This window comes from Cetorhinus maximus, chromosome 12 (assembly GCF_964194155.1).
Source record: "Cetorhinus maximus chromosome 12, sCetMax3.hap1.1, whole genome shotgun sequence".
Lineage (NCBI taxonomy): Eukaryota > Metazoa > Chordata > Chondrichthyes > Lamniformes > Cetorhinidae > Cetorhinus > Cetorhinus maximus.
Genome location: NC_135890.1, coordinates 95,252,450 through 95,266,187, shown reverse-complemented (window position 1 = coordinate 95,266,187; position 13,738 = coordinate 95,252,450). Strand labels below are relative to the sequence as shown.

Genomic DNA, 13,738 nt, shown 5'->3' with positions numbered 1-13,738 from the left:
CAGGTGGTAAAGGAACCAACAAGAGGGAAAACCTTCTTGACCTCGCCCTCACCAATTTACCTGTTGCAGATGCCCCTGCCCATGACAATTATTGACAGGAAGACCACTACGCTGTTCTTGTGGAGGCGAAGTCCTGTCTTGACATTGAGGATACTCTCCAATGTGTTGTGTGGGACTAACATTGTGCTAAATGGGACAGATTTCAAACCGATCTAGCAACTCAAAACCGGGCATCCATGAGGCGTTGTGGGCCATTAGCAGCAGCAGAATTGTGTACAACCACAGTCTGTATCCTTATGGCCCGGCATACCCCCCCATTCTATCGCGATCAAATCGAGGGTCAACCCTGGTTTAATGAAGAGTGCAGGAGGGCATGCCATGGTCAGGTACCTAAAAATGAAGTTCCAACCTGGTGAAGCTACAATACAGGACTACTTGCATGCCAAATAGTGGAAGCAGCGCACAATAGACAGAGATAAGTGATCCCACAATCAATGGATCAGATGTAAGCTCTGCACTCCTGCCACATCCAGTCATGAATGGTGGAGGACAATTAAACAGCTCACTGGAGGAGAAGACTCCATAAATATCTATACCCTTGACGTTGGGGGAGCCCAGCACATCAGTGCCAAAGATAAGGCTGAAGCATTTGCAGCCATTTTCAGCCAGAACTACCAAGTGCATGATGCATTTCAGGTTCCTGAGATCCCCAGCATCACAGATTCCAGTCTTCAGCCAATTCTATTCACTCCACGTGATATCAAGAAACAGCTGAAGGCACTGGATACTATTGGACAATTCTGGCATAGTACCGAAGACTTGTGCTCCAGAACTAGCTGCACCCCTAGCCAAGCTGTTCTAGTACAGCTACAACACTGGCATTTACTTGGCAATGTGGAAACTTGCCCAGTTATGTCCTGTCCACAAAAAGCAGGACAAATCCAACCCGGCCCATTATCGCCCCATCAGTCCACTCTTGATGGAAGGCGTAGTTGACAGTGCTGTCAAGCGGTATTTACTCAGCCATAACCTGCTCACTGAGGCTCAGTTTATGTTCTGCCAGGGCCACTTGGCTCCTGACCTCATTGCTGCCTTAGTCCAAACATGGACAGAAGAGCTGAACTCCAGAGGTGAGGTGAGTGCGTCAGCCCTTAACATCAAGGCAGCCTTTGTCTGGGTGTGGCATCAAGGAGCCCCAGCAAAATTCAAGTAATAGGAATCGGGAGTCATACCTAGCGCAATGTAAGATGGTTGTGGTGGTTGTTAGAGGTCAATCATGCCAATCCCAGGACATCACTGCAGGAGTTCCTTGGGGTAGTGCCCAGAGCCCAGCCGTCTTCAGTTGCTTCATCATCAATGACCTTCCCTCATAATGTCAGAAGTGGGGACGTTCGCTGATGATTGCACAATGTTCAGCACCATTCACGACTCCTCAGATACTGAACCAGTCCCTATCTATGCAGCAAGACCTGGACAAAATTCAGGCTTGGGCTCATAAGTGGCAAGTAACATTTGCATCTCAAAAGTGCCAGGCAAAATTACTGTCTTCAACAAGAGAATCTAACCACTTGACATTCAATGGCATTACTGTTGCTGAATTTCCCATTATCAGCATCCAGTTCAGTTTCTGTTGACCAGAAACTGAACTGGACCAGCCATTTAAATACTGTGGCTACAAGAGCAGGTCAGAGGCTAGGAATTTTGCAATGAGTAACTCGCCTCCTGAGTCTTCAAAGCCTGTCCACCATCTACAGGTCAGGAGTGTTTTGGAATACTGTCCATTTGCCTGGACGAGTGCAGCCCCAACAACAGTCAAGAAGCTTGACGCCATTCAGGACAAAGCAGCCTGCTTGACTGGCGCCCCATCCACCACCTCAAACATGTAATCAGTCCACCACTGACAGTACACACTGCTGCCACAATCTACAAGATGCACTGTAACAACTCACCAAGGCTCCTTTGATAGCACCTTCTAAATCTGTGACCTCCACTACCTCGAAGGACAAGGGCAGCAGACACATGGGAACACCACCACCTGCAAATTCCCTTCCAAGCCACTCACCATCCTGACTTGGCACTATATCACTGTTCCCTCACTGTTGCTGGGTCAAAATCCCAGAATTCTCTACACCACATGGGCTGTTGTGGTTCAAGAAGGCAACCCACCTTCTCGAGGGCAATTAGGGATGTGCAATAAATGCTGGCCTAGCCAGTGACACCCACACCCCACGAACGAACAAATATTAAAAAAAAAAGATTTTGTATAGTGCTTTTCATAACCAGTCTCCAAAGTGCTTTCCAGCCAATGAAGTTCTTTTTAAGTGTAGGCACTGTTGTAATACAGGAAATGTTGCCAATTTGCGCGCAGCAAGCTCCCACAAGCAGCAATGTGATAATGATCGTATAGTCTGTTTTTGTGATGTTGATTGAGGAATAAATATTGATCAGGACACTGGGAAAACTCCCCTGCTGTCCTGGAAATAGTGCCATGGGATTTTTTATGCCACCTGAGGGAAGTCTCAGCCAAAAGACTACAATGCAGTGTTATAATCCAGGAAGCCAGATTGTGAAGAACTGGAGCCAATCTTTACACATTTTATAAAGTTTTATGTCCAAGATACACATTATATACATGCACCTCCTAACCCAAGAATCACAGTTTCATTTTGTTCCTATTTATAGGAGCTGAAGTGAATCACCAGTTAATGCCTACAACCTGCATACAAGTAATGTACATTTAATAGAACGGAATCTGTTAAATCAAAATTGGAGTTTACACATGCAACCAACATTTCAAAACAAATTAAATCAAAGACCTCCATATTCTGTACAAAACATTACACTGAGACACGCTACGTCTCTAGGATGCCTAACAATTCCTTCGTATGTGCTTTTGTTCTTGTGAAACAATCCAACAGTTGATGATTTGCATCCACTCATTTAATTTTAGAGATTTTTTCTTTCCAGCTGTGAGAGAATCCACTGCAATATCTATATCTTCCGATCATCCACTGTAACTTTGGGAAATCATCAGAAACCCCAGAGAAACATCCTTTTTATGCCATTTCTCTGGGGCCTCCACCAATATTATGTTGAATAATTTGGTGAACCCCCCTGTAAAAATTCCTGACATACGAATTTAAGAAGCAACTAGTCGGTTCACTGGATCCCTGGTAGATACTTAAAATATTTCTTGTTAAACTGACTGACTGGTACAAGCTCAAATTAGGATGAGTCTTAAATCCTGGGACATGGTGGAGCGACATGGGGTGTTTCTCCATTTGGGTTTTTGTGTGCTTTATAATTGGGCTTAAGACTTGCACGCGTGTTATGCTGTTGCTGTTTTCATTCCTCAACTGAAATTGCTTTGCATAGATTGGATGGCAATATGACTGCAGCTATGGTCTTTCTCTCGCACTTTGAATTTCACCTTTTTGTTTGAACATGCCATTTTCCCACACTATTTTGTATAAACTACAAATTTAAACACACCATTTTTTCGTCACTGCCAGATTAGGCAGAGCATAAGTTAGAGGTAAAATAAAATGTCCTATCGTGGGATCTGTCAGTGTGCCTTTGCTTCAAATGTACCAGAACTACTCCTATTGTAAGCATTTGAACTTTTTTATCCATCCCATTCCAATATCCTTTCTGAATGATGGTCATTGTCTTGTGGAAATGTGGGGAGCCTTAATGTTGATTTGCAGACTACTTCTGATGATCCAGAGTAACTTTTTTTTTGTTTTGCTCCAATTTTAATTCGGAGGCCTAACACAGACTGAAAATTTAATGTTTAAAAACAAAACAAAATTGTCTGATAAGAATTAAACAATTCTGAAATTGAAGGAAGTGGATTGTTCAACCATTTGACAGGATTGAGATGACTCAACTTCATTTTGTCCAACATTTCAGGCTGAGGAGGAAGGAAATCATATTTTAGTGTAAGTTTATAATGTTCTGTTCACTTAGAATATCTAGTCTGAAAAATCTAAATATGTAACGGATACTGTTTTTAAATTTTAGGTGTGAAGAAGTGCCAGATTGTTGGGAGTGCAATATTTGTCTTGGATGACACTGTAAGTTTAGGTCAATGTCCTGTACTAGGACCGAATGTTTTAATCAATAAAGTTTTTCCTTTTTTCCTTTAAATTCTAACTTGCTTTTATTTTGGATCAGGATTTTCTCAGCATGTGGGATGCCTATGTGTTTGTTATGGTCTGGTCCTGGCCCACAGTTCACATCCAAGATTTCTTGCTGACTGCAGAGGGGGATTCTTCTGCCATTAACAAGTAAGGAGATTGGTAAATTATTGTAATAAAACAGCCTTTCCTTCTCTTATGTTTTAGTTATTTCCTTGAACTTATCAGTTTTGATACTTGCTCTAATTGTTGACTTTCCGTGGAAAAGAGTTTTGCATTCAGCAAGTATTGCCAGAAAATGTAAAGAATTGAAAAGGAAAAACTTGAAAGAAAAGTATATTTTGAACAATATCTTGATTGGATCAGTATCATTTCAGGTTACAGACTCCTACTGTTGGACATTTGGAGAACAGATGATATGAATTGACATTGCAATTGAATCTTTCATATAGCTTGCACTTGCTGTAGGCATCACACTTACATAACACTTTTTTGGCAAGATCTTTACTGGTATAAAACTGTGTGCAACTCCATAGAAAATCTGCTAGAGCCTATTTGCATCTGTATCTGTAATATATGCATTCTCTGTTCCTGGCTGTGACTTGTTGTGCATTCTGTTATGACCAAATGAAAGATAAAATTTGACTCCTCTAGTTTACCAGCCCCCGGTCTGGCTGTAACAGGTTTGTTTGTGAATTTAGGAGGATGAAGGAATTTTCTTGTCTGTGTTTCACCATTTATGTACTGATTGCAAAGAAATAGGTCTGACAGCCTTTCTTGAGGTTTTCAAAACAAAAGGGATTAGTTTTTATTGAGTTTTAAAAACCCATCCAGGTAAAGATAGTAAAATATTTAAAAAGGTAAATCTGTACTTCTGGGACTTTCATGACCCACATAAGCATGCACAGTTTTGCAAGTTACACTGGAGGTAGTTATGTTTTTAGCCAAATTAAAAGTTCAATGCTGAAAAGTAAAAAGAGATTCACAGTTTGAGTTCCTCGCTGGACACTATGGCTGTGATTTTTCCAGGTTCCTTTAGATTCCAGGGTTGGGTTGAAGCCGATGTAACTGCATTTGTTGGAGACAAATCCTTTTTTAAAATCCATCTTTTCCAAAAATCGATGAGTTTTCTCCTGAAGTTCTTTTTGATGGAAATTCACTATCACTGTGCTGGATATTTAGATGTAAAATGGGGCTTTGGCTTAAGACAGAGAGAGAAGGGACTTTTTACTGCTCCATTGGCAGCTTCTCCAGACTATGACTGCCTTTGAGCTTAGCAACTGTATCAAAGAGATTTCAAAATGGTTACTCGTCACATGACCTTCTCTCCCTGCAATGATTTCAGAGAGGATCTGTTCATCTGATGTCTGAATCTGGCTTTTGTTCTATGGTTTATAATGTCCCAGTCATTAGCTTCTGAAGGAGTCATTATCGATTTTGATGACTCCTTTCCAGGTAGCTATTGTCCCAGCAGACTTTTGGTCTCCGCTGGAGAAAGAGTCTTATAAAGCTGCAAATGCAGTGTTCCATTCTTTTCAATAGTTCCTTTTTGAAGTGGACCTTAACACCCTCAGGTGTGAAATTCCCTGAGCAACATGTCAGGGCATGCCTGCAGTACAATCCATGTAGGAACTTAAAGCGGTCAACATATAATACCAGACATCAGGTGACTCGTGGCAGCCATCTTTGGTCAGTATCTTGTCATTAAAAGGTCCTTTTTAAACAGCTCAGTCTATCCTTGGTTAGCTGGTGATATTACAGGTTGATATCACTTAGTTATAATTCTCGTCGTGACACCACCATCCCTTCAAAGCGCCATCAGCAGATGTACCTTCAGCCCACATAGGTCCCAAGCTCTAGAGTTCCCTCCCTACACCTCTCTAAACTGTGCTGCGCAGCAACCTAGAAGTTCCTGTGCAGGCTGTGCACAAATCAGCTCTTTTAAATTGCCGTGCGTGTGTAACCACTCAAAAAATATATATATAAAGGACTGAACACTTAAATGAATGGGCTGCATACAACAATAAAAGAGGTAGCCTTGCCCTCCAGTCCTCCAATTGGCTCTCCTCTCCTTAAAACCTACCCCTTTGACCAAGCTTGCAGTGTTGATTTTTTTTTCTTTTTCATTTCTTTTATTTTAAAAGTGGTTCTGGTAAATGCAAATTATTGTTACTGGAAAAGCTATCAAATATAATTATTTATTTTGTTTCTCCTTAGACAAGGGAATGCAAACTTGAAACTTGTAGCTCTGACAACTCCAGTGAACAAACAGGTAACTTTTTTTTTGCTTCAAGTTATTAACTGCTTCTCCAAATGACTTTTTTATTTCTAATGAGCAGAACCCTAAATTTACTAGATGTAAATTGTGTAAATCTATTTAGAAGGAATTTTTACGTTCAGAAAGTTGCGGTACAGTGAATTTATGGTTTAGTGCAACGCATTTGCTTTTACTTAGCTACAATGTATGAGTATGGCTATCTTTGATTATTTATAGATGAGAAATCTCCTAGTGTATTCATTTCCCACAATGAAGCTACTGTACTCTTTAGAAGTGGCAGATGTTGCAGCTCTGGTTCAAACTGATGTTGGTCAGGTAGGAGAGTACAAAAATATATCCTGGGTGATTGAGAAATGTCTATTAGCTTTTTGATGTGAATCATAATAAAATGTTACTTTACTTTTTTTGAGGCATTGAAGTCATTTCCTTACTCCTAAATGATCAAAGTTACTGATTAATACATGAGAAAGGATAAAGGTGAAATTGTTCAGACTGTTGAAGATTTTTTTTGTATTGTGGTGTTCTCTATCAAGGAGTGATTAGAATAGTCTTTACAAATTGATTTACCATACTACTTAACATTTTGCAAAGCTTGTTGCAGTGAGGTTCACTTTTTTGTAATGATTAGTCCAGTAATGACTTCTCATTCATTCAGCTGCAAGATTAAAGACCTAATATTGGAATAAAATTGTGTTGGCATGACTTAATTTTGTAGGTAGAAACTTTGTTTGCTCCATCATTTTTCCTTCATTTGCCTCCCTGCCTTTCCTCTCTTTACGTGATGCAGCTGAGATCCAAGATCTAGCAGTGTGAGAGATTCAGATCTCTATCTTGCCACCCCATGACTATGTTGGTGCTGAAATGCATTGTCACTTAACTATAATTAAATGGATTTTAGTTTTGATAACTCACTTGTACTGTTTCTTATAAAGGACACAATATACATTTTGGAAGGAGTCTCTGAAAATCAGAAAAGGTATAACAAATTTACCAGTTAAAACATTGAAAGTCTTTCATATTGTTATAACTACATATAATAAATTGAACAAATGTGTCTACATTGCAATTTTTTTATGGATTCTATACTATTCTGTTTTAAAATGCATTTGCAAAACAAATCCAATTATTTCCATGTAGTTATTGCATATTTTCATAACTTATAGTTCACCTGAAGGAGTCATTTCTACAGTAGCCATGAGATGCTTAACAGAAGCACTGCCAGAAAACAGGTAAAGAGTAAACTGTACATGGTGACACATGTCATCCTGGGAAACCACCTAGCCCAGCTAGATTGAACTTTTTAACAGACCCTTTTGATGACTTCTTTCATTACAATGGGGACTAATTTGACACTGCTGGTAGTCACCATTCTACTGTCAAGATTTTAATTTATTTATGAGGCTTCCAATTTTCATTCATCCCTCACTTTCACACTGTTCGTCTTTAAGTCTTCTGTGCCCCTTTGCTTCCAGGTGAGAGAGACACTCTTGAATGTATTGTCTTGCTTTGTCACTCTTCGGTTTTTAAAAAATCTCTTCCTTTCATAGTCTCTATTTTCTTTCTGTTCTCTATTCCCTTCCCTCCCTGTTGCGTTGGTATTTTCAAAGGTATCTATTCCAAGCTCAATGACTACCACAACTATCTAAAGTGGTAGTCTTTACACCTCTCGCTTACATAAGGGCTCCAATCTCTTTCATCAAATTTTGCAGTCTCACTTGCATATACTCTAATGTCTCTATCTTCTGCACCAGAACCTCCTGAAATGACCTCCTATTTTCCTGCAGTTGGAGGTTACTCTGTCCTTGTCACTCTCATCCTTGTTGCCTTTCAACTTCAATTGACAGCACAACTCTCCCCAATACACACCAGTTTCAGCGTTTGACAGCTCCTCTTCCACACTCCTTTGCTTTATGAAAGGATCATTCCCCCGGTCCATATTTCTATCATTCCAACTTTCGCCTGGTTTCTCTCCATTCAGACATGTGAGATGTAGCACCTGTCTGCTTACCTTCTTCCAGGCTGCTGGTGATTTGGGTGGGTCTGCCATTGTCTGGGGGACGGGATGTTGGCATTTTGGATGGTGGATCCATTGGAACTTGGTGCTCCTATGGGGAAATATACCACTCCTGTTCACTTGTTTGACAGCTTTTGGAGCTCTTGATCCCACAGTACATTTTTAATTTAAAACCCAATTTTGTCAAGTTTTCTGCTATCTCATTTTCTCATCCTTCCTTAGGCCTGCCACTGATTTTAACTAATAATGTATCCTTTTCCCCTTCAGTTTCTTAAATATTTTTGATCACTTGCCAGAAATTCTATCGCATCATCCAACAAAAGTTGTGTTTTTGTTTGTTTTTAGTTTATTTCCTCCTATCTTTTTTTCTGATTTTATCATTTGTTTTGTTCTTCAGTTTTTTTTCTGTTCAAAATGACATAAGCTTGAAATGTTGGACTATCTGTTCTTGCCCCAGGTCTTGACTGATCTGGTATGTGCTTCCAGCTTTTTTTGTGCTTTGTTTTATTAATTAAGCTGTGATTGGCTGTAGTTTTACATTTTATAATCTGTTTCCAGACTAAGTCGCCTGCTTTATAAGCATAAATTTGAGGAAGCAGAGAGATTTGCCATTCAGTTTGCTTTGGATGTTGAGGTAGGCCTATCTGCAAGAATACTGTATAATCACAATTAAAAGTATCCAATTGTTGCTTATGCACTAAACATGCAAGAAATTTGGATCCCTGTCACCGCAGTGGCTGTCAAGTGAGTGAACACTAAGGGAAGATAAGGCCAACTGAGAAGGTGGATGTTTGGAATGGCGGGGACGTTGAGTTAGCAGTGGAAACCAGGAGGGGTTGGGGGGCAGTGTTTCTACTAGGTTATATGGGTGCGCAGCCATGCAGCAGCCAAAAAGATGCCATGCAGGCCTTATTCTGTGATAAATAATGCACGTGCATGGCTGTGAAAAAAATTTTAAGGGGCCATGAACTGTCAAAAACAAGCTGTGAACAACTACATTTTAAAGACAAAATTGGCTGGGGCACACGGAAGCAGCCGTACTACTTGCATGTGGAGTCAGAAGGAGCACTTTTGCACCTGATTCTGCATAGAGACAAGTGTATTTTAAAATCTTACCTTTTTTGGTTGTGGTTGTTTTTAAGGATTGACTGTTAGCCTGTATGTAGACCTGGTTATCCTGAGGACAAATGGCACTAACTGACCTGGGGTAGACTAACCTTGTAACGGATACCTCAGAAAGGCGTTTGGCTCCTTTTCGTTAACCAAAATGGCGAGAGGTACACTTCATACTTGAGAAACAGTTTAACACCTGACAAACTAGACCATTGTATTGAGTGTATTGAAAGGTTTCTGTGTATTTTGGGTGGGGAGGCATATGTTTAAGCGTTTCACCTTGTTTAATAAAAAGTAGAACAAAGTAGGGGTTGCAGTACTTGCACCTTTTTAAAATGCTAGTTAAATTAGAAATTTGAGAAATCTTCCTTTTCGATTCTTTTCTTACTGAGTCAATGTTTCCAACTGGGTGATTTTGATGTATTTTATTTGGTTCCCAAGTTTGATTCTTGTCATGAGTTCAACAAACCCATGACAACTAGATTGTTAATGTAGAAGAGCAGTTGGCCTAACCTTCCCTAGCTCTGAGAGAGGAACACTTAGCCAGGTTTCTAGCTTTTCTTGCTTTTGCTTACTATTCATCAACGTCTGCCAATGTGGATGCCAGGTATACTATAAGCTTAACTGTGCTTCTGCTACAAATTATAGCTTCACTAACTGAGGTCAAACATGAATAATGGACGTTTAGACCAAATAATTGCCTATTGTCACCCATGGACCACATCCCTGCTTGAGACAAGAGAAGGAAAATTTAAGCAGTCACTTGGCAGTGCAGAAAAGAGAGACATATTGCCAAAGCTTTTAATTTGCTAATGGGTCCTCCAATAGTGTCTACTGTAAGCCTACCTTCACCGGTCAACATACATGTTGGGATTTGTATAGCTTGATGTGTTATAAGATTGGCCATATCAGCAATCTTTTAAAATAGGGCCTTAGCCATTTGCTCACTTTACAAGCTCGGTGCAGAAATAGGGTGCATCAAAGCTATCCTGTAGGATAATGGCTATCCTGATCAGATCAGTTTTGCTGTGTATTGCTCAAACTTGCAAATGGGTTAAAGGCTGCCATTTTTGGACCTGAAAAGTGCCTAATCTACATCAAATTACCTGAAAAGACAAAGTATCTCAAAAGTTTGAACAACAGTTTAAGCAAGCTGGTTCACCTACTATGCAGTGACGACGCAAATAGTATTTTCCACTAATAGGATGCTGCCTACCACATAATTGAGCAACATTGTGTATGAGTTGCGGTGCCAGTGCGATGCCAGTTACGTGGGCTGTACGTCCCAACAATTGACTGATCGAATCAAATAGCACCATTCGCGACTCCTCAGATACTGAAGTAGTCCATGTCCAAATGCAGCAAGACCTGGACAATATCCAGGCTTGGGCTGACAAATGGCAAGTAACATTCGCGACACACAAGTGTCAGGCAATGACCATCTCCAACAAGAGAGAATCCAATCATCGCCTCTTGATGTTCAATAGCATTACCATCACTGAATCCTCCACTAATCAACATCCTGCAGGGGTTGGGGGGGGGAGTTACCATTGACCAGAAACTGAATTGGACTAGTCATATGAATACTGTGGCTACAAGAGCAGGTCAGAGGCTAGGAATCGTGTGACGAGTAACTCGCCTCCTGACTCCCCAAAGCCTGTCCACCATCTACAAGGCACAAGTCAGGAGTGTGATTGAATACTCCCCGCTTGTCTGGATGAGTGCAGCTCCTACTGAAAAAGCTGGACACCCATCCAGGACAAGCAGTCCGCTTGATTGGCACCACATCCACAAACATTCACTCCCTCCACCACCCACGCACAGAAGCAGCAGTGTGTACCATCTACAAGATGCACTGCAGAAATTCACAAGGCTCCTTAGACATCACCTTCCAAACCCACGACCACTAACCTCCTAGAAGGACAAGGGCAGCAGATAGATGGGAACACCACCACCTGGAAGTTCCCCTCCAAGTCACTCACCATCCTGCTTGGAAATATATCACCATTCCTTCACTATCGCTGGGTCAAAATCCTGGAATTCCCTTCCTAAAGGCACTGTGGGTGTGTACCTATACCACAAGGACTGCAGCGGTTCAAGCAGGCAGCTCACCACCACCTTCCCTTGGGCAACCAGGAATGGGCAATAAATGCTGGCCCAGCCAGCGAAGCCCACATCCCATGAATGAACAAAAAAAAAGCATGTTCCTTTGGTTGTTCTTAATACGTATATCACAGACCGTACTCAACCACTCCAAAACAAAACATCTTCTGTTAGTCATCATTTTGCGATTGGACAGCACTTGCTAAATGATCCTGAGCGTGTTAATAGCTACATTAACAACTAATTTAGGATAATCAGTTGATTTTGTAGCATGGCTGATTTACACTCGGTAGAAGTGACATACATTCATACACAGGGACCCACTCTCTGCAAAGTAAAGGAACGTGTCCAAGCCTTGTGCCTTTGTTGAATTACTGGAAACATGGGGAGCATATAGTTCCCCATTGTTTTTTCTATGGCAGTCCCTTTACCAATCAATCAGCAGCCTTTCCTCCTGTAGTGTAAATTGTTATGATCATTTGAAATTTGGCATTCTTGCATTTGTCCCTGATGAGTGCAAGACGAAAAACTTTGGCAACATATCTCTCGTTTCAGGAAAATTTAAGATGGAATAATATGTAATCTTATTTGTTGAAAGTAAAATCTAATAAAACACTGAAGTAGCGAATTTATCATTGCAGTTTGTACAGCTGCCTTCTTTTCATTCCTGTGCTCTTCTTACTTGTGCTTTTGCACTGGGAATGAGTGAAATATGGTTACCTGAATGTATGAAGTGCAAAAATTTGGATATATGGAGTAGTTTCTAATAATTTTGAGCAGCCAGTTCTGCTTTGAAGTGTTGAATTCTGACCTAGCAAAACAATGCAATTAAACTGAACCTTTGTTAATAAATATTGAAACTTTTTCCAGCTTGTGTACAAAGTGAAGCTCAATATAGCTTTGGAGAACTTAGCCTCAAGTTCCTTAGAAGCCCCCAATCCATCATCATGGCAGAAGGCTGTCGATGAGGCAAAAGCAGACTTACACAAAGTACAGGTAAAAGTTTTAAAAGCTGCTTGAGTGAAGCTACATTACATTTTGTGCTCTTTCTGATTGGCTGGTTGCCTTAAATTTTAATTTCTCCCCCATAGGATGATCAGTTTGTAGTGAAATATTGTCTGGACGTTCCTTGGCCAACTTTTGAAACTACTTTGGAAATGTTAAATTATGCCAAAAAGCGGGTGAGTTTTGTACAATGACTCATGTTTTATTGCACTCCCTATAGATAAATTGTTGTTAACTGAAATTCTTTTTGTAGATTCTAAAGAAAGAAGATAAGAAGTCTCTTGGTTTGTCTGAGGTGCAGGCTTTGTGGCTGGTGGAGGTATTTGTAATGAGACATTTTTATTAATTTCCTCATATTGATCTAGGAAGATATTATGGATCACTGAATTGATCTTATCCATTTTAATCAGGTGTTGAGAGCAGAAGCAAGACTTACTACTTTTCATGAAGCATATGGGCCTGAGAAGTTCAGGTCAGTTTTTTGTTCTTGTTACTCTACTTTCATCAACAATGAAACTTGGGTTTATGTATTACCATTTAGTATAGAAAAGCAGTGCCAGGCACTTTAGAGGCAAAAATGTAAAGAATACCACTGGGACAGCTTGGAAAAATTACCAAAACTTTGGTTGAAGAATGGATTTGAGGAAATGAAAGACTAGAGAGTTCAAGTGAGTATGCTGAGAGGGCTGAATTAGTGGAGGTTACAATACAGAAACTGGCTATTCAATCTGACAAAGCTGTGTTGGGATTTACCTTCCACGTGTACAAATAGCTTTTGTTTTATTCATTCATGGGATCTGGGTGTCACTAGCAAGGCTGGCATTTATTCCCCATCCCTAATGCCCTTTAGAATTTGGAAGGCATTCAATATGTTGGGTCAAAATGAACATTACAGAAAGATAGGAATAAAAACAGAAAATGCTGGAAGTACTCAGCAGTTCGGGCAGCACCTGTGGAAAGAGTTAATGTTTCAGGTAGATGATCTTTCATTAGAAAGTTCTGCTGAAAGGTCATGAACCTGAAATGTTAACTCTCTCTCTCCACAGATGCATCCTGACCTTGCTGAATGTTTCCAGCATTTTCTGT

At 40.3% G+C, this 13,738-nt stretch overlaps 1 protein-coding gene across 2 annotated transcripts in view; it reads left to right on the top strand.

Moving 5' to 3' along the window:
• Nucleotides 1-13,738, top strand: part of kntc1 (kinetochore associated 1) — a 133,052-nt gene that overhangs the window by 15,889 nt on the left and 103,425 nt on the right. For both annotated transcript variants that reach the window (XM_078554126.1, XM_078554125.1), the window contains exons 10-20: nucleotides 4,024-4,076; nucleotides 4,177-4,289; nucleotides 6,357-6,411; nucleotides 6,634-6,732; nucleotides 7,350-7,393; nucleotides 7,581-7,646; nucleotides 8,990-9,065; nucleotides 12,518-12,643; nucleotides 12,739-12,828; nucleotides 12,906-12,971; nucleotides 13,063-13,124. In XM_078554126.1, the coding sequence (XP_078410252.1) occupies nucleotides 4,024-4,076; nucleotides 4,177-4,289; nucleotides 6,357-6,411; nucleotides 6,634-6,732; nucleotides 7,350-7,393; nucleotides 7,581-7,646; nucleotides 8,990-9,065; nucleotides 12,518-12,643; nucleotides 12,739-12,828; nucleotides 12,906-12,971; nucleotides 13,063-13,124 (850 nt within the window). The remainder of the gene's footprint in view (nucleotides 1-4,023; nucleotides 4,077-4,176; nucleotides 4,290-6,356; nucleotides 6,412-6,633; nucleotides 6,733-7,349; nucleotides 7,394-7,580; nucleotides 7,647-8,989; nucleotides 9,066-12,517; nucleotides 12,644-12,738; nucleotides 12,829-12,905; nucleotides 12,972-13,062; nucleotides 13,125-13,738) is intronic.